Source organism: Tachyglossus aculeatus, chromosome 3 (assembly GCF_015852505.1).
Source record: "Tachyglossus aculeatus isolate mTacAcu1 chromosome 3, mTacAcu1.pri, whole genome shotgun sequence".
NCBI lineage: Eukaryota > Metazoa > Chordata > Mammalia > Monotremata > Tachyglossidae > Tachyglossus > Tachyglossus aculeatus.
The window spans coordinates 24862509-24888237 of NC_052068.1; the positions used below are offsets into that span (position 1 = coordinate 24862509).

The window sequence follows — 25729 nt, forward strand, 5'->3', positions numbered from 1 at the left end:
TCAACCTCCTTGCTGACCTCCCTGCTTCCTGTCTCTCCCCACTCCAGTCCATACTCCATTCTGCTACCCAAATAATTTTCCTTCGAAAATGTTCAGACTGTTTCCCCACTCTTCAAGAAATTCCAGTGGTTGCCCATCCACCTCCATATCGAACAGAAGCTCCTCACCACTGGTTTTAAAGCATTTAATCACCCTCCTGCCTCACCTCACAACTTTCCTTCTACAACGCAGCCTGCACACTTTGTTCCTCTAATGTTAACCTTCTCACAGTACCTCGATTTCATCACTGACCTCTTATCCACATCCTTCCTCTGGGCTGGAACACCCTCCCTCCTTATATCAGGCAGATAAGTGCTCTCCCCCACTTCAGAGCCTCTTGGAAAGCACATCTCCTCCAAGAAGCCTTCCCTGACTAAGCTCTCCTCTCCTCTCAATCCCTTCTGTGCTGCTCCTTCATTCACATTCATGGGAGGGAGCTTCCATCCCTGCAGCACATATATATATGTAACTGTAATTTATGCATCTGTTTATATTGATATCTGTCTCCCCGTCTAGACTGTGAGCTTGTTGTGGGCAAGACCGTGTTTGTTGTTATATTGTACTCTCCCAAGTGCATAGTATAGTGCTTTGCACACAATAAGCGCTCAATAAATCCTATTGAATGAACCTCTCTCTCCACCCTCCATCCCCAGTAGCTGCTACTTTAGCACTTCCAAGCCACCTAGGCATGTGGATAATCACACTCCTCCATAGCACTTATGTACTTAATAGTAATTGTGGTATTTGTTAAGGGCTTACTACATACCTCAGGGAGGTACAATATAGGCAGATGGGCCATAGCCCGTGTAGCACAAGGGGCTCATGGTCCAAGGGGGGAGGCAGAATAAGTATTATCAAGTATTATCAAGTAAAAACTCCTCACTCTCGGCTTCAAGGCTCTCCATCACCTCGCCCCCTCCTACCTCACCTCCCTTCTCTCCTTTTCCAGCCCAGCCTGCACCCTCTGCTCCTCTAATAATAATAATAATAATGATGGCATTTGTTAAGTGCTTACTATGTGCAAAGCACTGTTCTAAGCGCTGGGGAGGGAAAACAAGGTAAGGTTGTCCCATGTGGGGCTCACACTCTTAATCCCCATTTTCCAGATGAGGTAACTGAGGCTTAGAGAAGTTAAGTGACTTACCCAAGGTCACATAGCAGACATATGGCTGGGATTCGAACCTATGATCTCTGACTCCAAAGCCCGTGCTCTTTCCACTGAGCCATGCTGCTTCTCCTCTACCACTAACCTCATCACTGTACTTCATTCTCGCCTGCCCTGCCATCGACCCCTGGCCCACATCCTTCCCCTGGCATGGAATGCCCTCCCTCCACACATCCGCCAAACTAACTCTCTTCCTTCCTTCAAAGCCCTACTGAGAGCTCACCTTCTCCAGGAGGCCTTCCCAAACTGAGCCCCCTTTTTCCTCTCCTCCTTCCCATCCCCCCCAACCTCCTTTCCCTTCCCACAGCACTTGTATATATTTGTACGGCTTTATTATTCTATTTATTTTACTTGTACATATTTACTATCCTATTTATTTTGTTAATGGTGTACATATAGCTTTAATTCTATTTGTTCTGACAATTTTGACACCTGTCTACATGTTTTGTTGTCTGTCTCCCCCTTCTAGACTGTAAGCCTGTTGTTGGGTAGGGACCATCTCTATATGTTGCCAACTTGTAATAATAATAATGATAATAATAATAATGGCACTTATTAAGCGCTTACTATGTGCAAAGCACTGTTCTAAGCGCTGAGGAGGTTACAAGGTGATCAGGTTGTCCCACGGGGGCTCACAGTCTTAATCCCCATTTTACAGATGAGGTGACTGAGGCACAGAGAAGTTAAGTGACTTGCCCAAAGTCACACAGCTGACAATTGGCGGAGCCAGGATTTGAACCTATGATCTCTGACTCCAAAGCCCGTGCTCATTCCACTGAGCCACGCTGCTTCTCTTGTACTTCCCGAGCACTTAATACAGTGCTCTGCACACAGTAAGAGCTCAGTAAAAATGAATGAATGAATGAATATTTAATCCCCATTTTACAGATGAGGAAAGTGAAGCGCAGAGAAGTTAAATGACTTTGCCAAGATCAAACGGCTGGCAACCCAGGTCCACCGACTCCCAGTTCTGTGCTTATTCCCCTAGGCCATATTGCTTCTCAAGGATATGTATACACCCTTAAATATGGGGAAGCAGTGTATCCTAGTGGCTGGAGCCCAGGCCTGGGAGTTAGAAGGACCTGGGTTCGAACCCCCAGATCCACCATTTGTCTGCTGTGTGACCTTGGGCAAGTCACTTCACTTCTCTGTGCCTCAGTTACCTCATTTGTAAAATGCAGGGCTGCAGTAATGGCATGTTTCACTCGGCCTTCATGGAGAGAAGTCGAGATAATTTGGTAGCTCCTTTTATCCCTGGTCTGGTGTGTACTCAAGTGATTAGTTCAGTTCTCCCCACACAAGGCTTGTGAACACTTAATAAGCCTGGCGTAATGGATAGAGCACAGGCCTGGAACTCAGAAGTTTGTGGGTTCTAATCCTGGCTCCACTTGTCTGCTGTGTAACCTTGGGCAAATCACTTCACTTTTCTGGGCCTCAGTTACCCCATTTGTAAAATAGGGACTGAGACTATGGGCCCTATGTAGGACAGAGACTGTGTCCAACCCGTTTTGCTTGTATAATAATAATAATAATAATGTCATTTATTAAGTGCTTACTATGTGCAAAGCATTGTTCTAAGCGCTGGGGAGGTTACAAGGAGATCAGGTTGTCCCACGGGAGGGCTCACAGTCTTCATCCCCATTTTACAGTTGAGGGAACCGAGGCACAGAGAAGTGAAGTGACGTGCCCAAAGTCACACAGCTGACAATTGGCGGAGCCGGGGTTTGAACCCATGACCTCTAACTCCAAAGCCCCTGTTCTTTCCACTGAGCCATGCTGCTTCTCACCTGCTTGTATCCACCCCAGTGCTTAGTACAGTGCCTGGCACACAGGAAGTGCCACAATTATTATTATTTTTAATAAATACTATTGTTACTACTACCCCAGCACTTAGTACAGTGCTTGGCACATAACACTTTAACATATACCACAGTTATGATACTATTATCATCATCATCACTACCAATATTATTATTAGTAGTAGTATGCATATACTTACAAACAGAATAGGTAGATCTAGGCTCTGCCCATTTGGTCTGTAGGAACTATTCCTGCTGATCCTGCTTTTCTGCCTGCAGTAGTTGCAGAATTTCACAGCACTGAGCTCCTCTCAGCAGAGTCCCTCCCTCCGACTGAAACATCCATAGACCATAGTCCCAGGGGATGGCGTCTGAAACATGCTCACGCTGGGAAAATAGAATTGCTTCAGTGTAGGACAAGTTGTGGTAATAGTATTTATTAAGCTCCAGGAAAGAGTACATAAGTGCAGATGAGACGCAGACCCTGTCCCTTGATGGGCTCAATCAATCAATCAATCAATCAATCAATCAATCGTATTTATTGAGCGCTTACTATGTGCAGAGCACTGTACTAAGCGCTTGGGAAGTACAAATTGGCAACACATAGAGACAGTCCCTACCCAACAGTGGGCTCACAGTCTAAAAGGGGGAGACAGAGAACAGAACCAAACATACCAACAAAATAAAATAAATAGGATAGAAATGTACAAGTAAAATAAATACATAAATAAATAAATAAATAGAGTAATAAATATGTACAACGATATATACATATATACAGGTGCTGTGGGGAAGGGAAGGAGGTAAGATGGGGGGATGGAGAGGGGGACGAGGGGGAGAGGAGGGAAGGGGCTCAGTCTGGGAAGGCCTCCTGGAGGAGGTGAGCTCTCAGCAGGGCCTTGAAGGGAGGAAGAGAGCTAGCTTGGCGGATGGGCAGAGGGAGGGCATTCCAGGCCCGGGGGATGACGTGGGCCGGGGGTCGACGGCGGGACAGGCGAGAACGAGGTACAGTGAGGAGATTAGCGGCGGAGGAGCGGAGGGTGCGGGCTGGGCAGTAGAAGGAGAGAAGGGAGGTGAGGTAGGAGGGGACGAGGTGATGGACAGCCTTGAAGCCCAGGGTGAGGAGTTTCTGCCTGATGGGCTCACACAGTGTGAATCTAAGTCAGAGAGAATATCGGAGACAGACACATCGGGAGCAATAGAATAATAAACTGCTAAAATAGCACAAAAGATAGACAAGGGCAAATATACAGTATACAAAATAGAAACAAAAGTCAGTAGGGTGCTTTAGGTAAAGGAGCAGAATTTCAGGCTCCTTTAGATTCAGAGTCCACAGCACACCCATAGCCTCAGCCACGGCTATTGTAGCCCCTAGTTTAACTGAGTTTATACGAGGCCTCATGCTGCAGACGTCCTCGTTCCTACTGGGATGGTGGGAAGCAGGAAGGCAGCATATTTGGTGTACAGCATGTTTGCGGGGAGGAAAGGCAGTGAGCTGGGCTACAGCGGAGGGGGACTGAGAATGTGCAGGGTGATGCAGAGCTGCAGAAATGGCATGTTTCACTCGGCCTTGGTGGAGAGAAGTTGAAATAATTTGGTAGCTCCTTTTATCCCTGGTCTGGTGTGTTCTCATCGTGCCGGTTACAGGGACCCCGGATCATGGGGAGGGAAGGCAGCACAGAGACAGATTTCTGCAAAATAGCGTACCAAACAGTGTTGTTGTTGAATGAGAAGCAGCGTGGCTCAGTGGAAAGAGCCCGGGCTTGGGAGTCAGAGGTCATGGGTTCTAAACCCGGCCCCACCACTTGTCAGCTGTGTGACTTTGGGCAAGACTTCTCTGTGCCTCTGTTCCCTCATCTGTAAAATGGGGATGAAGACTGTGAGCCCCATGTGGGACAACCTGATTACCTTGTATCTACCCCAGTGCTTAAAACAGTGCTCAGCACATAGTAAGCGCTTAATAAATGCAATTATTATTCGTAGTAGTAGTAGTAGTAAGCGCTTAACAAATACCATTATTATTATTATTATTATTATGACCATTGCCTCAGTTATGATAATGTCTTATGGGGAAATGCTAATGCTGATCATAATTATGAGGGGACTTCTAGTACTTTCCACCTTCCTAGTTCTTTCCATGTTAGTAAAGCGGGCTTTCAGAATGGGTTACTTTAGGGCAAGGCAGAAGAATGGTGAGGATTGTAGGCTATAAGCTTGTGGAAGTTTAATAGCTTTCCCCCAAACAAGCCGCTTCCAACAGCACTTTGGGGGGAGCTGGGAGAAGGGCTGAGGGCTGCAGCCTCCCATTTTTTGTTTTTCCTTCCTCCATCCCCACTCCCGATAAATTGCTCAGGTGGAGGACTGCAGGGGGCAGGCCTGGAAAGTGGGGAATAGGAAGCTTGAGCAGCTGAGGGAGGGAGAAATTCTGCCCTGAGTGTTCAGTCCCCACCCACCACTCAGTGCGCTCCCCTCCACCCCCAAGGTTGCTGGCAGTGGGGATGGAGCGGGCAGAGCATGCCACAGCCTGAAACCCTGTTTCATATACTGTTGCCCAAATAATGATGAATTGTTGTTCCTGACTATTGTTTCTGTTTAATGCAGTGATTGGGACTGATACTGAAACACCCATTGTTTGTTGTTTAACTTAGGGAGAATCAGAGCCTAGGAGTGCAGAAGACCTGCCCCACCGACACAATGAGCTCCGGTAAGTCCTTTTGATGGTGCTACCTACTCTCTCCAGCAGATCTCAGTGTGTCCAAGACTGAACTCCTTGTCTTCCCTCCCAAACCCTGCCCTCTCCCTGACTTTCCCATCACTGTTGATGGCACTACCATCCTTCCCGTCTCACAAGCCCGCAACCTTGGTGTCATCCTCGACTCTGCTCCCTTGTTCACCCCTCACATCCAACCCGTCACCAAAACCTGCCGATCTCACCTCCACAACATTGCCAAGATCCACCTTTTCCTCTCCATCCAAACCGCTACCCTGCTCATTCAAGCTCTCATCCTATCCTGTCAGGACTACTGTATCAGCCTCCTCTCCGATCTCCCATCCTCCGGTCTCTCCCCACTTCAATCCATACTTCACGCCACTGCTCGGATTGTCTTTGTCCAGAAATGCTTTGGGCATGTTACTCCCCTCCTCAAAAATCTCCAGTGGCTACCAGTCAACCTACGCATCAGGCAGAAACTCCTCACCCTGGGCTTCAAGGCTGTCCATCACCTTGCCCCCTCCTACCTCACCTCCCTTCTCTCCTTCTCCAGCCCAGCCCACACCCTCCACTCCTCTGCCGCTAATCTCCTCACTGTGCCTCGTTCTCGCCTGTCCCGCCGTCGACCCCCGGCCCACATCATCCCCCTGGCCTGGAATGCCCTCCCTCCACGCATCCGCCAAACTAGCTCTCTTCCTCCCTTCAAAGCCCTACTGAGAGCTCACCTCCTCCAGGAGGCCTTCCCAGACTGAGCCCCCTTTTTCCTCTCCTCCTTCCCATCCCCCCACCCTACCTCCTTCCCTTCCCCACAGCACTTGTATATATTTGTACAGATTTATTACTCTATTTATTTTACTTGTACATATTTACTATTCTATTTTGTTAATGATGTGCATATAACTATCATTCTATTTGTTCTGATGACTTTGACACCGGTCTCCATGTTTTGTTTTGTTTTCTGTCTCCCCCTTCTAGACTGTGAGCCCGTTGTTGGGTAGGGACCTTCTCTATATGTTGCTGACTTGTACTTCCCAAGTGCTTAGTACAGTGCTGTGCATACAGTAAGCACTTAATAAACATGATTGAATGGATGAAAAGCACATTACCCTGATGTCACAAAAAGCAAGAATGATTTTTGACTTGGGGTAAATGGAATCCAGATAGTAAGTTTTCAGTTGCAACACTTGGACAGCATCATTCTCTTTGGCATCTGGCCTGATCAATTAGGATTTTGAATGAAGGGATAGCAGGATCCTATGAAATATAATAACAATGGTGATATTTGTTAAGCGCTTACTATTCATTCATTCAATCGTATTTATTGAGCGCTTACTGTGTGCAGAGCACTGTACTAAGCGCCTTGGGAAGTACAACTTGGCAACATATAGAGATAGTCCCTACCCAACAACGGACTCACAGTCTAGAAGGGGGAGATAGACAACAAAACAAAACATGTAAACAGGTGTCAGAACCATCAGAATAAATAGACAAATCATCAATAAAATACAGTAGTAAATATGTACAAATGCTTACTATGTGCAAAGCACTGTTCTAAGCTCTGGGGAGTACATGGTGATCAGGTTGTCCCACGTGGGACTCACAGTCTTAATTCCCATTTTAAAGATGAGGTAACTGTGGCACAGAGAAGTTAAGTGGCTTGCCTAAAGGTCACAACTGACAAGTGGCGGAGCCGGGATTCGAACCCATGACCTCTGACTGCCAAGCCTGCACTCTTTCCACTGAGACACGCATATCAAGCTAAGAAAATTAAATGGTTCTAACATTGAACAGTGGCGCTGAACTATCTGACTCCCATTCTCCTGCTCTTTCTGCTTAGCCACACTGCTTCTCAGTGTCACAGCCTTGACAAGGAAGCTCTTTGGGTCCCATTCAGTCAATCAATCAATCGTATTTATTGAGCGCTTACTGTGTGCAGAGTACTCTACCAAGCGCTTGGGAAGTACAAGTTGGCAGCATATAGAGACAGTCCCTACCCAACAGTGGGCTCACAGTCTAGAAGACTCGATGTGGAATGTGTCTGTTATATTCTCGTACTGTACTCTCCCAACTGCTTAGTACAGTGCTGTGCACACAGTATGTGCTCAATAAATACGATCAATCGATTAATTTGATTAAGGTCGGAAGTGATGGGCATGATTGGGTGGATTAGATGACAGCTTCTCTGAAGGGAGACGGCACCAGGCTAGGATGGTGAGTTCCCATCTTGCTGACTTCCATTTCGCAGAAATGGGTGGGTCGCAGAGCCTGCCGAAGAGCCCTGCAGATCGGAAAAGAGTAAGCACTAGCCCTTCCATGACAGGAGCCCATAATCAGCCTCTGGGTTGGTGGGGAAGTGTTTGATCAGGTGAGTGTTGGGCTTCAGGTCCCTGGGCCTGGAATAACCAGCCCTGTATTGACACAGAATTTGCCCAGGATCACACTGTGTGATCCCAAGAGTCAGAGAAGCCAACCCTGCCTGAGATTCTTCTTCAGCCCCAGTTGATTCGTGGGAACCAGGCTGGATTAATTAGCTCTACCTGTTCTGGGAGAGGACACACCAGCCAAAACCAGCCTCACTGAACCCTCTGTTTTACCCATCCACTGTCTTCATCAATCAATCAATCAATCGTATTTATTGAGTGCTTACTGTGTGCAGAGCACTGTACTAAGCGCTTGGGAAGTACAAGTTGGCAACATATAGAGACAGTTCCTACCCAACAGTAGGCTCACAATCAATCAATCAATCAATCGTATTTATTGAGCGCTTACTGTGTGCAGAGCACTGTACTAAGTGCTTGGGAAGTACAAATTGGCAACATATAGAGACAGTCCCTACCCAACAGTGGGTTCACAGTCTAAAAGACTGTCTAAAAGTCACAGTCTAAAAGGCCACTTCACAGTCTAGAAGAGGGAGACAGAGAACAAAACCAAACATATTAACAAAATAAAATAAATAGAATAGATATGTACAAGTAAAATAAATAGAGTAATAAATATGTACAAACATATATACATATATACAAGTGCTGTGGGGAAGGGAAGGAGGTAAGACGGTGGGGATGGAGAGGGGGACAAAGGGGAGAGGAAGGAGGGGGCTCAGTCTGGGAAGGCCTCCTGGAGGAGGTGAGCTCTCAGTAGGACCTTGAAGGGAGGAAGAGAGCTAGCTTGGCGGATGTTCGGAGGGAGGGCATTCCAGGCCAGGGGGATGACGTGGGCCGGGGGTCGACGGCGGGACAGGTGAGAACGAGGCCTAACGGTGAGGAGATTAGCGGCAGAGGAGCGAAGGGTGTGGGCTGGGCTGGAGAAGGAGAGAAGGGAGGTGAGGTATGAGGGGGCGAGGGGATGGACAGCCTTCAAGCTGAGGGTGAGGAGTTTCTGCCTGATGCGCAAATTGATTGGTAGCCACTGGAGATTTTTGAGGATGTATAGAATCCTCAATAGAATGTATTAAGCGTTTACTTGTCTCAGCACATGGTCTCCAGCCCTCCCTAGCTCACCTCTCACTCTGTCTTGAGCTGGACTTTCCTGCCTCAGACCACTGGCTCACTCCCATCCTCCTGCGTAGTTCCTAAAAGTAGACTCTAGCTCTCCCCGTTTTCAAAACCCTTCCTTCAGAAATTCTATCTCCGGAAGGCCTGCTCCTATTAAGTTTTCTTCTCTACGGATCATATCCTCCCCACTGTCATCCCAACACTTTTGTGCTCACATCCTCTCATAACACTTCAGTACAGAACGGTGTGGTCTAGTGGATAGAGCATGGGCCTGGGACTCAGAAGGTCCTGGGTTCTAATCCCAGCCCTGCCACTTGCCCGCTGTGTGACCCTGGGCAAGTCATTTCACTTCCCTGTGCCTCACTAATGTCATTTGTAAAATGAGGATTTAGACTTTGAGCCCCATATGGGACAGGGACTGTGTCAAACCTAATTACCTTTTATCAACTCCTGGGTTTAGAATAGTGCTTGGCACGTAGTAAGCACTTAGCAAATACCATATCATTATTATTATTACTGTTTGAGCACTTGTCCTTTTAAATTGTTTTGAGCCCCTCTTTTTCCTCTGCTCCTCCTCCCCTCCCCATCCTCCCAACTCCCTCCCTCTGCTCTACCCCCTTCTCCTTCCCACAGCACTTGTGTATATTTGTACATATTTATTATTCTATTTTATTAATGATGTGAATATATCTATAATTCTATTTATTTTTATGGCATTGATGCCTGTCTACTTGTTTTGTTTCGTTGTCCGTCTCTCCCTTCTAGACTGTGAGCCCGTTGTTGGGTAGGGATTGTCTCTATCTGTTGCCGAATTGTACTTTCCAAGCGCTTAGTACAGTGCTCTGACACAGTAAGTAAATACGATTGAATGAATGAGTGAAATTTAGATCAGTCTCTTCTATTTAATTGTAAATTCCTTTAGGGCACAGTTGGATATCTCCTACATCTATTGTACTCTCCCAAGTGCTTACTCCATTGCTCTGCACCAAGTAGGTGCTCAACAAATACTACTGATGGGTTGGGAAATCGAACTGAGCTTACTACTAATCACATCAGGTGACCTCCTCCTCAAGTCTTTTCTTTATTTCTTCCAGAGTGTGAAGAAGATGGAATTTCTAAAACAGTGGTGAATGGCCTGACTTCGAACACCAATGGGCAAGAAAAAGGTGGGTCCAATGATGTGGACATAAACTCTGTGCAGTTTTCAGAAGGGATGCGTGGAACGTCTGTTTGAGTAACTGCTCCCGTCTAGTGGGCGAAGCAGTTCTGCCCTAGTAGATGAAGAGTCAGAAGAGCGGGTGCCATCATTGCCTCTCTGTGGCCACAGCTAAGTCACATCCCTAACCCCTCTGTGGACCACTTTCAGAAGAGTAAAATAAAACTAGCGAAAAATAGCGATCCACATTGGGGACAGCACCATCTCCACTTCACCTGTGGCGCAGAAGGGTCAAGGTTCTCCTTCTGCCTTCTTATCAGCAAGGAATCATTGTTGCTGTGCTTTAGAAGCAGTATACTCATTCATTCATTCATTCATTCATTCATTCATTCAGTCGTATTTATTGAGTGCTTACTGTGTGCAGAGCACTGTACCAAGCTCTGGGGAAGTACAAGTTGGCAACATGTAGATATGGTCCCTACCCAACAACGGGCTCACAGTCTAGAAGCGGGAGACAGACAACAAAACAAAACATGTGGACAGGAGTCAAGTCATCATATTAAATAGAAGTAAAGCTAGATGCGCATCATTAACAAAATAAATAGAATAGTAAATATGTACAAGTAAAATAGAGTAATAAAACTCTACAAACATATATACGGGTGCTGTGGGGAGGGGAAGGGGGTATGGCGGGGGGGATGGGGATGGGGAGAGGAAGGAGGGGGCTCAATCTGGGAAGGCCTCCTTGGGGAGAGGAGCTCTCAGTAGGGCTTTGAAGGGAGGAAGAGAGCTAGCTTGGCAGATGTGCGGAGGGAGGGCATTCCGGACCAGGGGTAGGACGTGGGCCAGGGGTCGACGGCGGGACAGGCGAGAACGAGGCACAGTGAGGAGGTTAGTGGCAGAGGAGCGGAGGGTGCAGGCTGGGCTGGAGAAGGAGAGATGGGAGGTGAGGTAGGAGGGGGCGAGGTGATGGACAGTCTTGAAGCCGAGAGTGAAGCCTCCGTCAGAGACTGCTCCAAGCCTTTATTCATTCATTCAATCATATTTATTGAGTGCTTACTGTGTGCAGAGCACTGTGCTGAGCACTTGGGAAGTACAAGTTGGCAACACATAGAGACAGTCCCTACCCAACAACGGGCTCACAGTCTAGAAGGGGGAGACAGACAAGAAAACAAAACATGTAGACAGGTGTCAAAGTTGTCAGAACAAACAGAATTAAAGCTATATGCACATCATTAACAAAATAAATAGAATAGTAAATATGTACAAGTAAAATAGAGTAATAAATCTGTACAAATATATATACAAGTACTGTGGGAAGGTGAAGGAGGTAGGGCGGGGGGGATGGGGAGGAGGAGAGGAAAAAGGAGGCTCAGTCTGGGAAGGCCTCTTGGAGGAGGTGAGAATTGTTGAGATTGTAAGTCTGTCTCTAGACTGTAAACTTGTTGTGTGTCTGTTAGATTGTACCCTCCCAAGCACTTAGTATGGTGCTCTGCACTCAGTAAGTGCTCAGTAAATACGATCAAATGAATGTTAGTCCAGTCTGAGTTCAATGCTCATCCCCAGTACTCCCAAGCTCTGTCTCCTTTGGACCACATGTGTGGTCTGAGCCATGCCAATCTGTTCTCCTTGTGTCGGGGGAAACCACAGCATTTCAAATCCTGGATTTCCCCTGAGGTCCCAAATTGGTATCAGACTCACTGCTTTCTAAGCAAACATCTGTATTCTCCAACACTAGCAAAAAAATTGCTTTAACCTGGCTGGAGAGATTTTTAAACCTGCCTCTACAGGATGATTGAATCCAGAGTTGGAAAAAACCAAGATGAAAGATGGCCCCACCGCTCTACTGCGAGTAAGGATTGTTCCAGCTGAGAGAGCAAAGCAGGGCCTGACCCAAGCCCCTCTGTACTGCCTCCTCAACTCGGCTGGAACTTTCTACCACAAAAATGGCTATGCTTTACTCTTAGGCAAAAGGCCTCTGAGTTAGTCTTTAAATTGGGCTCATCCTCAAAAATATCTGCACTTTTAGATGACTTCCGGCTATTTCTCCACCTGTGTCCTAGAAACAGGCAAGCAAACTGCATGCCAGGGAGCCACCGTTTTTAATGTTCTCCTGAGTGCCTTGGTAACAAGTCGTCATTTCTCCTTCCTGCCATTTATTTTTAATGGTATTTGTTAAGCACTACTATGTGCCAGGCAATGTAGTAAATTCTGAGGTAAATACAAGCTAATCAGATTGGACACTGTTCATGTACCATGTGTGGCTCAGTCTTAATCCCCATTTTATGGATGAGGTAACTGAAGCACAGAGACGTACAGCAAGTTGCCCAAGGTTGCACAGGCTCATGCTATTTCCACTCAGTCATGCCGCTTCTTCCCTCTACCTTCTGACCAAGCAAGCAGCAGTGACTCATAACCAGGGTCCACAAAAGTCTGAGGGGACACTACCATACCCCGGGGGCTCCAGAACAACTCTGGGGACTCTGGGCAAATGCTTCCCAAAAGTCACTAATGACCAAATGTCCAGGAAGGCATTGACGTGGAAAGGAGGCCTTTACGATAAATGCCAGTTTGTGAGAGATAGAGGAGTTGACTCGGGTAGGATGAGAAAGAGGTAAGAAAGCTCAGCTTGGTTCATTCTTGGGCATGCTAGGAAAGTGTAGTGCCTCCATTTCATCCAGAATTCGCAGAGCCACAACCTTGAGCCGTGGCAGGGAAAGCTTGACTTCTTTTCTTGCAGGTTATCTGGAAAGGAAAGGGTAAGATTGGCGATACTCGATCACCTTGAGAAGCAGCGTGGCTCAGTGGAAAGAGCATGGGCTTTGGAGTCAGAGATCATGGGTTCAAATCCCAACTCCACCAATTGCCAGCTGTATGACTTCGGGCAAGTCACTTCTCTGTGCCTCAGTTACCTCATCTGTAAAATGTGGATTAAGACTGTGAGCCCCCTGTGGGACAACCTGATCACCTTGTAACCTCCCCAGTGCTTAGAACAGTGCTTTGCACATAGTAAGCGCTTAATAAATGCTATCATTATTCAGAGGGGTATGCCCCTCTGCCTTCATCCTCTTCTTTCCCCAGGAGTCCCATCAGGTTCTGGGATTTGGGAATCACATCATCTCCCCTCTCCCTTCATCCCTTAGTACAGTGCTAAGCGCTTAGTACAGTGCTCTGCACACAGTAAGCGCTCAATAAATATGATTGAATGAATGAATCCCTTGCCCCACCGGTGACTAGAGGCTGTGGGAATTTCATCCTGGCGCCTCTTCCCTGGAGTCGTCTTCTCTTCATTTCACTTCTCCGTGCTTCAGTTACCTTAACTATAAAATGGAGATTAAGACTGTGAGCCCCTTTGTAGGACGTGGACTGTGTCCTACCTGATCAGCTTGCGTCTACCCCAGCACTTAGTACAGTTCCTAGCAAGTAAGTGCTTAAAAAATACCTTAAAACAAAGCAAACAAACAAAAAGATGTCCCTTGCCAGGACTTGGGAAGTTTGGACTTGGGATTGTCCAATAACTTAGATGACAACCGGGGGCAAGACCATTGGATCTAGACTGTAAACTCCTTGAGGAAAAGGAATGTCTACCAACTCTGTTTTCGTGTACACACCCAAGAACTTAGTACAGAGCTCTGCACGCACTAAAAGCTCAATAAATATGATTGATCTACATCCCATCAGAAATTGAGAATTTGGGATGTAAGGTCATTGTGTGTTTTGTTTAAAAAAAATGCTCTTACTGTGTGTTAATGAATGTTTTGGGACAGCATAGCTGACTGAGCGCCACAAAAATTTACTGCCTGAAATTGTTACAACCAGTTTTTCTCTTTTGAGAATGTTTTGTCATGCTTTGATAGCTGAGCCATAATCAGTACAGAAAGAAGAGCACTGCAGAATTGGTACACCCCTTAAAATAGGCAGCGCGTTATTTTTAATTTTTGCATCACTGCTCTCCGAATTATTTCCTGTGTATGCAACTTCCTCCTATTGTCACTGCTGATTTTTCCCAAGTCCATGCATGTTTCCCAAATGTTCTTCCTTCTGGATGCTCCATGTGTACTTTTGTGTTTTCAGCAACTGATGACCCTTTATATGCACGCTCTATTTCTGCTGTTAAAATAATCCCTCTGAAGAAAGTGAAAAGTCCTGGCCTAGTGCTGCCTACAGGTATCTCAGTGTCTTTGCTGCTTCTTCGTCCCCTGCTAAAATACTCCCTTAGGTTGATCTCCGGTCCATTTCTTGCATGTTTGAGGCAATTTTTGCATCTGTTTGTTAGTCTTTGTTAATCTTCAATTCACTTCTCTGCTTTTGCTCTCCTTACCAATGATCCTATGAAAGAGAAAGAGTGCATGTTTGTATGCTTGCCTGCCTTTGGGTGGTTTTCAAGAACTATAAAACACCAAATGCACAGAGCAAATAGCATCCTGCCCCAAACCCTGGGTGGCTGGTGGTTGTAGGAACTCCTGCTCTACTGTGGACTTTGTGTGGAGTAGAATGGAACTAGTGATGACCCAGGGATGGGCGATTGGTCCTCTTGGGGGGGGTCACTTTGAGTGAACAGTCACTAGAGGTGTCTATCGGGACATTTACCAAAGTAGCCGCACCTAAATTCAGCCCCCAAAGGTGTCCTTCCCACTTGGACTAAGGTTGGAGTGCCCGGTAAGTCGCTTATCTTCAGCCACATTTCTTATTTTCAGGCATGAGTGAGTGTTTTAGCAGCTTGGATATATGCCTAAACTAACCCTGTTGTGATGAACCTCTTAGAGTAATCCAGATCTTTCTTAGAGAAATCCAAATCCACTTCCTGTTCAGACGACCTGAACAGCAGGCATTGACAACACTTCTTAAGATCCAACCCCTTCGCTTGGATTTGGAAGTGGAGTAGTTGCGGATGTAGAAATGTTCATGTCGCCAAATAGTTGGTGGCAGAGGAGAGCAGGATGGGAATTGGATGGGCTTCCTTTCTCTGGCCTGGGAAATGGAAGGGGACAAAGGAAAGGAAACAGAAGCAGCATGACCTAGTGGAAAGAGGACAGACCTGGGAGTCTAGAGGACCTGGGTTCTAATCCCGCTTCTGCCACTTGACTGCTGTGTGACCTTGAGCAGTTGTTCAACTTCTCTGTGCCTCAGTTACCTCATCTGTAAAATGGGGATTAAGACTGTGAGCCCCGTGGGGGACATGGACTGTGTCCAACCTGATTATCTTGTTACCTACCCCGGCGCTTAGTATAGTGCCTGGCACATATGAAGTGCTAAACATACACCATTAAAAGCAAAAAGGAAAGAAAGTGGGTCACTGTAGTTTCTAGAATAACCCACGCTGGATGGAGTCCTGGGTTTATGTGTATAGGGTCCCTGACCCTTTCCAACTCCTTCCCACTCTGTCAGTCAGTTCATCTGTTGGTGTCTATGTCCTCGCTGCTTGACATTTCAAATAGAAAAGGAGGGTTAAGGTGAGAACTGGGGCTGTGAACACACTGAAAATATTGAGTCCAGTTCAGCTCAATACACGCTGGGTGGCCTAGCCACACCAATAGAACTAAAATCTCTGTTAACAGAATCAAATGACCAACCACATATCTTGAACCTTTATCAATCAATCAATCATATTTATTGAGCGCTTACTGTGTGCAGAGCACTGTACTAAGCACTTGGGAAGTACAAGTTGGCAACATATCTGCTTTATCTGTAGCAGAGATCCCTACAGAGGATGATAAATTTTTCAAAGAACTCGGACATCAATCTTGTTGCACCTTATTTTGAAATCCTTCTTATCTGAACTTTTAAAAGTCTGTAAGGTAGCTGTGTCTGTTTTAAATCTGGATGAGAATAAACAGATCGAATTTCACATCCAGGTTCAGTACCAGGTCACTGTTTAGAGGGAGGTGTCCTTTGTTCCTTTGGAGGGCTATTTCTGGCTATTGTCTTGAAATAACATTAAATTTGGGAGTGTTACAACCTCAAATCTGATGCTTTTTCTTCACAGGCCAGACAGCTTACTGTTAGTTTTGTCAAGAACCTCAACTGGCTGATGCAAGGAGATTCTAGCACCTCACACCCTAGTTTACAAACATTTTGCTTGATTTAAAGAAGTATGAGCTGGGAGAGAGAGCACTGATCACCAACCCGAACTGGATTTTATTAAACAAATTATCCCATTTACATTCTGAAGCAGTCATCTCTCCCCACAGGCTTACCACTTTTATCCCACACCTACCCATATATAGTATTGGAAATCTCTGAGAATTTGCTCTGTCTAACAAAGCTACTCTTCATTGTCTAAAGAATAATTTACTGAGATGTGGTCATGTCCAGATAATTCCCAGTATTCGACTGTTTTTACTAGCTAATTAGCCTGGTGTCCGTTTAGTCAGAATGATTTGTTTCAAATTTTCTCCTTTGGGATGTCTCTTTTTCAGACATGGACCCGACTAAAATCTGCACTGGGAAAGGAGCAGTGACCCTTCGGGCAACTTCAACCTACCGAGAACCCCAAAGCACCAGCCCTCAGGAAGCTTTGCCCACAGAAAGTAAGTTTGGCCGCACCCTCCCCTGAAAGGAAATCAGGTTTCATTTGAATTGAGAATGCCTACAAACTTCCGGGAACAATTTCTCCGATTGGAAATTAACAGCCAACCTACAAGGATACTGAAATAGCTCAATTTCAAAATCTTAGTGCAACTTAATTCTAAGGTGTGCCACCTGATTAATTAGTGTTGGACATAGGAGGGGAAGTAAAGTGCCGCAAAATGTGAATTATATTTCCTTCCGTCCTCAAACCCAAATTTTGTTGCTATCAGTAGGATTTTATTGATATCAGTCGGATTTAAATCTGCTGGACTCATCTTCCAAAACAAAAACAGAGCAGGGGTCTGTTCATTGTTGTTCCTCACTAGAAATAGGTCCTAGAATGTTGAAATGATACATAATATTGTGGGTTATTCAGTTGAATCCTTGTCAATCGATCGGTGATATTTACTGTGCGCTTGATATGTGCTAAGCACAGTTGGGAGACAACAATACAGAGAGATGATAAATATGTTCCCTGCCCACAAGAAACTTATATTCTAGAGGGGTAGACAGACATTAAAATAAATGGGATAATATAGGCATATATACATAAGTGGTTTTGGTCTGGCATGACTAACAAGTGCTTATAATAATAATGGCATTTGTTAAGCGCTTACTATGTGCTAAGCACTATTCTAAGTGTTGGGCACTGTTGTAAATGCTTAAGGGGTACGGATCCAAGCACGTGAAAGACAAAAAAGGGTGAGAATAGGTGATCAAATAATGATGGTTCTAAGGTAGCTGCTTAGTTTCCTGTGTGACTATTTCTTTAGTTAACAGAACCCAAGTCGTATAAATAAAATATACAGTGAAATGAGGGACTGAGAACTATAAAGTAAGTTGGTTCAGTACAATATTATAGCAGAAATGCAAACTGAGGTTTCAACAGACACACAAACAGACAAGGATTAGGTTGGTATGAATGAATTAGGTAGTCGTTAAAGTAAAAAGTTACCTAACCTCACATTACCTATACAAAAATCATCACAGTTTCCAGCTTATGTACTCGGTAGGAAGATTTACATTAGTTCATTTTACTGGAAGAGCTTTTTACCTCTATTTTCAGCGGTTGATTAGCTATTTCATCAACTGCCAGTTCTCATGCAACAGACATATGGATTTTCTTCCCTCCCACCCTAGTAACAGTGATGGCAGCAGCAAAGAGAAAACCTTAGCTGAGTAAATCCATTCTACTGCCAACAGGCCTTAGGCATCTTGAGCAAGCGGGTGAGTGGGTAGTTCCATGGTGCCATTACCGGATTTTTCCTGGAGAATGCTTTTCTCTTTTTTCAGTTGGGAGACATCTATTTCCCTTACTTGATGTTATTGTGTGTGTGTTTTTCTTAGCTAGACTCTAACCCTGGAAGAATATTTTGCAGCTGTCTGTGGCAGCAACTTCTTGGCAAACAGTACACTTCCTTAACTGAAAACATTTTTGGTTGGGTAATTCAGTCATCATTTTGTCAGCCTCTGGCCTGTTGCACAGCTCCTGACAACAAACTTTGAAGATTAGTGCTCATCCTATCTGTCCATTACCTAAATTTGTCTTGTCTATGTTGTCTACAACTACACTGTAAACTCCTAGGGGATAGGAAGCATGTCTCTTAATCAAAAATATGTACATCGCAGTTGAATAATTTGATAATGACTATTGACAATGAATGAATATCTTCAGTATTTAGTTGAGGTCACTGCAGTAGTTATAAAACCATCAAATCTTCCAAAAAGGGAACTCCTGAAGCTCTCAGGTACTAATCATAAATGCCATAATTATTCTATTTTTATTTATCTCTTTACTACAGCTCTTGACAATTGGAAGTTTTCCAAATGACTGTACTGTTGCAAATGGTTCATTAGCTCACATGAGAAGAGTCATTGACAGGCCAGAAATTTGATTGAATTAAATGAGCACCAAAGATAAAAGTTTTAGCCAGATATCTGAGAACCAGTGAGGATTTTCACATGTATCCAAAAGTAGATTCCCCCTGGTTAGACTTTTGAGTGTTTCTGACTGGTGTGCTACCCCATCCACAGTCTGTTTGGCTCTTTCATTCAATCATATTTATTGAGTGCTTACTATTGCAGAGCACTATACTAAGTGCTCGGAAAGTGCAATTCGCAACAGATAGAAACAATCTGTACCCAACAACAGGCTCACAGTCTAGAAGGGGGAGACAGATGACAAAACAAGTAGACAGACATCAGTAGAATAAAATAAATAAATAGAATTATTCTCCAAGGCCCCAGTGAAGATGTGTTGTACTACACAAAAAGAGTGCTCATCTTGGAGAACAAACTGAGAAATCTGAAGACACTGAAGCCAAAAAAATTGTCAACCACTTTCCAGCAAAAGGAGATGGAAAGCGTGCTTCCTAATTAGGGCTGATGTTAGCTTTTCAGGGCCCCAGGCAGATCAAATAGTTCCACCTCCAGATTCAGAGTTGTAATGGCGGGATGGTGTGTTTGGTTTAAGGACTAGAGCTCTTTGCCAGTGCTGAAAATCCACTTCTTAAAGTTGCAGTCCTCTCACTTGATGGAGCCCAAGACCTTATACTTTGGAGGGTGGTGTGGGAGGGGAGTGGTTTTGTCTCTGAGTCCCTCCCTGACAGCTGGGCCTATTTGGATTGCTAATTTTTCCCACCCTTAAAAATGGCAGTCTCCACAGCATAATAGATGAAAGGACAATTTCAGAATCTATGGGCACTTTACAAAGACTTGTATATAAATTTCATGAGAGTCCCAAAGCTTGCTGGGCTTTTTGTGTTAAACTTCTTTGTGGAAGATGGAATGGAAGGCTGCTGCTCTATGAAAAAGCCCTTGTAAGGGAAAGATGTGTGGTGGAAAGAGGGATTAGTGGGACTCTGAGAGCATCTTCGACATGTGCTACAAGAAAGTGAGTCAGCTGCATTCTGGGAACACACAAAAAAAAGTGTCGTCAGGACAACCGTTGTCATCGAAGCCATCAGTTCTCACAGTATTATGTTGAGCTGGTGAAGACGGATAATTAGGAGCTGGAATTGGCAGGATTTGGAATTGGCAGGGTGATGGCGACAAGAAGGCTCCTCCCTCCTCCCCTCCCCCTCGCCATTTAGGCCACAGAGAGTGGGAAAAGGCGATGCAGAGGGAGCAACAGAAAAGGCAGTGAGTAGCACCAGGAGCGTGTCTCGGAATGGACACGGCGGGATAGGGATTGGCCTAAGATGACACTGGAATGAACCATTACAGACCGGAGATTCCAAAGAGCCCAGTGAAAGGAGGGGCAGGAGAAGCTGGGGTGAGTTGGTGGAGGGTAGGATGAAAGTTTTACATTTGGTTCATGCCAACTGATGTAGCACTGAAGAGGAAGAGTATGAGAGGTGGCGGTATCTGATTGGAAAGAGATGTAAGGTTCAAATGGGTCAAAAATGGTTCAAACCCCCCAGCTAGACTATTGGATTGGCTAAAAAGGGGATGGCGTGGGAGTGACCAGAAGAGGGGATAGGGTGGAGTTAAGTGTGCAGGCTGGAGAAAAGCTGGGATAGGTCACTTTGGGAAGCTAACCCCAAGACTACCTTAATGGGAGAAAGAAAAGCCCATTTGAAAATGTAGTCACATGTTGGATTTGGCTAATATTTGGCTCTGTCTGACCATCATGACCTAAGAAAAAAGGGCTTAGCTATGTTCACACATATCTGTTGAGCTAACACAATAGTGTTAATTAGGGTAACCACTTTTTCTAGGGTTTAGTAGTGAGGCTGTGAATATGCAGCAATGTCTGGTATTTATATCTTGAGTCATGACTTGGGAGCGGAGTGTTCTGCTGCCTGTGAAATAAGAATGTCAAGGAACAATTGTTTCTTCATCCCTCTGAATGTAAGCCTTGTATTTTCAAAGGTCAGAAACTGTGAGGGCATCGTGGTTAGAGTTGGTCCCCATGGAAATGAGACCTGACTGAAGGCATTTTTATCTGAAATCTAGACACTGAATTCTCTTCCATTCTGTGCAGTCCATACTTTTCTTTTAAATGTAACTTTTAATTCTTTGCCCTTTTTTGTTCTTGCTTCACTGCTCTCTGGGGCACACATAGGTCTGGAGTCAGACAGCCTCCAAGCAGGTATGGCTTCTCTTGAATTATGTCTTCAGGGTCAGTGGAAGAGCCTAACAACCAGCAGGAATGCTCAGTGGTCCTGAATCCTTTTTCATTTCCTAGATGAGTGGCGGCTCTCCTCTGGCGATGCTAATGGAAATGTGCAGCCCTCTTCGCTGGCTGCCAAAGGCTACCGAAGTGTGCGACCCAACTTGCCCTCTGACAGCAAGTCTCAGGTAGGCCTGTGCCAGATGGATGGTAGGAGTGGGTGGCTGAGTGACGGGAGGACTGGGGAGGGAGGTGGCCATTCTCGTGTCTTTGTTCAGTCGTGTTCCTTCATGGTTGCCTTTAGCCGAGAGGTGAACAGGCCCTGTGCCAAAGTCCTGGACCAAAGCCAGAATGGGTTTCTAGAAAAACAGAAGGAAAAAAAGTGTGTGTGGTTGTGTGTCCAATCATAATATACACTTGGTTTTTGGTGTGTTGCTTCTCCTAATGTTTCCATATTTGATGCTCTTAGAAAAGGGTTGTCCTGAATGGGAGACGTTACCCCTGCTTTCACCTTCTTAGCTTCTGGAAAATGAAACGTGAGCTTTTATTTTGCTCCCTTTTTCTTTTTAATACCCACGTGGCAATGAGTTTTGGAGATATCCAGATTTGCACATCACCTGAGTGGGTGGCATCATCTTGCAGGGCCCCCGTCTGGAGGCAGGACTGGGCAGCATGTAATTTATTCACCAGGTTTTGTGCAGCTGGGAGAGTGACCTCCGCTTCCTATTTAAAACCCATGTGATGCTGATCTTGAGCCTGTTTGCAGCTAGTCTTGAAGTTTTCAAAGCAGATGCGGTACTTCAATCAATCAATGGCATTTACTGAGTACTTAAAGTGTGTGGAGCACTGTACTAAGAATTAGGGAGAGTACAATGTCTTAATCCCTTCCTTCTCTTCAATGTTTGATTTTGCTCTGAGGTGGGAAAGGGAATTCTGTGTCACCTTTTCCCCCCAAAACAGAAAGTGTTTTCCATCTGTCATTTTGTCTTACTTTCACTTGTTGATTAAATTAACTATTACTGAAAAACGTTAATTTCCTCAATTCAGTCTTGCTAGGTAAAACGAGATGGTCTTATTCCCGTTTTTGTGGTTCAGCAAGGTTATGTGATTTTCCCAAGAGGGCGGATGGCCAGAACAGCTTTTTTACCCAGGCCTCTAGAGTCTAACCCAACAGATTTTTTTTTTCCTCACCACACTCAGTGTCCCAGATGAATCGCACCTTTCTAAGAGACCCTCTAATGAAAACAACTTTTTGAAATTTTACTGAGAATCTCTGATTTTGTGGAGGACCCGGGTTGTGAGCGGGAATCTCTCACATCTAGAGTCTAACCCAACAGATTGTTTTTTTTTCCCTCACCAAACTCAGTGTCCCAGATGAATCGCACCTTTCCAGGAGACCCTCTAGTGAAAACAACTTTTTGAAATTTTACTGAGAATCTCTGATTTTGTGGAGGACCCGGGTTGTGAGCAGGAATCTCTCACATCTAGAGTCTAACCCAACAGATTGTTTTTTTTCCCTCGCCAAACTCAGTGTCCCAGATGAATCGCACCTTTCCAAGAGACCCTCTAGTGAAAACAACTTTTTGAAATTTTACTGAGAATCTCTGATTTTGTGGAGGACCCGGATTGTGAGCAGGAATCCCTCACATCTAGAGTCTAACCCAACAAATTGTTTTTTTTTCCTCGCCAAACTCAGTGTCCCAGATGAATCGCACCTTTCCAAGAGACCCTCTGGTGAAAACAACTTTTTGAAATTTTACTGAGAATCTCTGATTTTGTGGAGGACCCGGGTTGTGAGCAGGAATCTCTCACATCTAGAGTCTAACCCAACAGATTGTTTTTTTTTCCCTCACCAAACTCAGTGTCCCAGATGAATCGCACCTTTCTAAGAGACCCTCTAGTGAAAACAGCTTTCTGAAATTTTATTGAGAATCTCTGATTTTGTGGAGGACCCGGGTTGTGAGCAGGAATCTCTCACATCTGCCGGTCAGCGGCATCGTCTTCAAAGTGAAGGATGACGACTCTGCAAATTGGAAATAAGCCAACCCACGTCCTACCGTGGCCATGCGGGGGCACTGAAGACTGAAGGTTTTGTTTCATCCATCTAAATGTTTCTGAAATCAGCAGACCAGTCTGCTTCTTGCTGAAGGCCTTTTTCTAATTTAAAGTTTTTCAGGCTGCCAGTTTCAAGAGGGACTCTTTTTTTCAATGGTATTTGTTAAGCACTTACTGCGTACCAGGCACTGCACTAAGCACTGGAGAAGATACAAGCTAATCAGGTTGGACGCTATCTATATTCCTCAGGAGGCTCGCAGCCTTAATCCCTGTTTTACAGATGAGGTAACTGAGGCACAGAGAAGCAAAGTGACTTGCCCAAAGTCACACAGCAGTCAAGTAGTGAAGCCAGGTCCTCCAACTTCCAGACCCTTGATTTATCCAGTAGGCAGTGCTGATTCCTGTGGTTGATGGGTGCTTATTTCCAAAGGATTTATTTAGAAGGCTATGAGAGATTTTCCATTCATTCCTTCATTCAGTCATATTTATTGAGCGCTTACTGTGTACAGAGCACTGTACTAAGCACCTGGGAAGTACAAGTTGGCAGCATATAGAGACGGTCCCTACCCAACAGCAGGCTTACAGTTTAGAAGGGGGAGACAGACAACAAAACAAAACTTATAAACCAAATAAAATAAATAGAATAAATATGTACAAGTAAAATAAATGCATTCATTCATTCAATCATATTTATTGAGCGCTTACTGTGTGCAGAGCACTGTACTAAGCGCTTGGGAAGTACAAGTTGGCAACTCTGGTCACTGTCCCTCCTTGGACATCACCCGGCTGCCCTCTAACCCAGGAGTTGCATTATTGAAGAAACCTGCATTAAGGAAAACTCACGTTGTAGTACTCTCCATCGAGTTGCCCCACAACTGTTTCTCCCAACACCACTTCAGTCTTAGTACAGTGCTCTGCACACAGTAAGTGCTCAGTAAATACGATTGAATGAATGACCCAGGCAGGCTTGGAATATCAGATGGAAGTTGCCTTCACATTCTCACCCAAATGAATAATGAAAAAAGGGTTCTGGCAGAACTAAGCATATGCATTTGTCTCCATCCATTCACCTCAACATAATTCTAGTTAACCCTGTCTCCAAAAGCATCCTTCTTTCCCCATTTTTTGCCCCCATCTCAATCAGTCAGTTGTATTTATTGAGCACTTTCTGTGCGCTGAACACTGTCCTAAGTGCTTGGGGGAGTACAATTCAGTGGAGTTGGTAGGCTTTTTTAACGGCATTTAAGTGTGTCTGGCACTGTACTGAGTGCTGAGATGGATACAAGCAAATTGGGTTGGACACAGTCCCTGTCCCACATAGGGCTCACAGTTTCTTGCCCACAAGGAGCTTACAGTCTAGAGGAAGTTTCCCGTTAGGAATGGAGTGGAATTGCTAGGTTCAAGAAAATGGGAAAGTGGAGGTTTTCTGTGGGGCCAGAGCCCCTCTGACAGCATGGAAGCTGTTTGGGGCTGATTGGTCAATAACCAGAAGCCATGAAGGTGGGCTTCAGTTAGTGTCTTCCTAGTTCCCAGTATTTGAATATGTGGGCTTGCTGAACTCTTGATTCATAGTAATAATAATAATAATGAATGAGTTAAGCGCTTACTCTGTGCCAAGCACTGTACTAAGTGCTGGGATAGATACAAGGTTATCAGGTTGTCCCACGCATGTCTCATAGTCTTAATCCCCATTTTACAGACGAGGTAACTGAGAAGTGAAGTGACTTGCCCAAAATCACACAGCTGACAAGTGGCAGAGCTGGGATATGAACCCATGACCTCTGACTTCCAAAGCCAGTGCTCTTTCCACTAAGCCACGCTGCTTCTCTAATGATGGCATTTGTTAAGCGGTTACTATGTGCAAAGCACTGTTCTAAGCGCTGGGGAGGATACAAGGTGATCAGGTTGTCCCACGAGGGGCTCACAGTCTTAATCCGCATTTTACAGATGAGGTAACTGAGGCACAGAGAAGTTAAGTGACTTGCCCAAAGTCGTGAAGATGTTGCCGACTTGTACTTCCCAAGCGCTTAATGCAGTGCTCTGCACACAGTAAGCTCTCAATAAATATGATTGAATGAATGAATGACAAGCGGCGAAGCCGGGATTTGAACTCATGACCAAGCCCATGCTCTTTCCACTGAGCCACGCTGCTTCTCATATTTATTGAGTCTTACTGTGTGCAGAGCAGTGTTCTAAGCTCTTGGAAAGTACAATTCAACAACAAAGAGAGAAGGGGTGGAACTGGCCCTTCCCTGCACTGACCTATTTGAAACCGTACGGCTCCATGAAAAGTTTGGCGTCTGACTTAGGAGTAGCATTAGACTCAGCCCTTCCTAGTTTTCATTGTTCTACAATTTCTTCATGGTGCTGGAGATCACAGTCCCAGCAGGGCAGGGCGTCTTGCTCCTGGTCACTTCCCCTGGCCCTGAATTTCAGCGCTGGGAATGATTCCTTCTTCTAGGCTACGACTTGTGAAGAGAGGGCATTTGTCAAACCTTTGAGTTCCACTTGGTGTACTTGAATTGTTAGAGTTATAGCAAGTGCTGGCAAGATGTAAACATATATTGGCAGAAACTAAGAATTTCTAACTTTTTTGAGTACAGATGAATTTTTATTCAGCCACCTTTCGT

At 45.1% G+C, this 25729-nt stretch overlaps 1 protein-coding gene across 15 annotated transcripts in view; it reads left to right on the forward strand.

The window, feature by feature from the left end:
* SORBS1 (sorbin and SH3 domain containing 1) overlaps positions 1-25729 on the forward strand; it is a 132072-nt gene that overhangs the window by 14559 nt on the left and 91784 nt on the right. For 8 of the 15 annotated variants that reach the window (XM_038743535.1, XM_038743536.1, XM_038743542.1 and 5 more), the window contains exons 2-7: positions 5652-5707; positions 10299-10370; positions 14435-14527; positions 16780-16890; positions 20997-21023; positions 21120-21232. In XM_038743535.1, the coding sequence (XP_038599463.1) occupies positions 5652-5707; positions 10299-10370; positions 14435-14527; positions 16780-16890; positions 20997-21023; positions 21120-21232 (472 nt within the window). The remainder of the gene's footprint in view (positions 1-5651; positions 5708-10298; positions 10371-14434; positions 14528-16779; positions 16891-20996; positions 21024-21119; positions 21233-25729) is intronic. The other 7 variants (XM_038743548.1, XM_038743545.1, XM_038743546.1 and 4 more) reach the window with 1 other exon arrangement.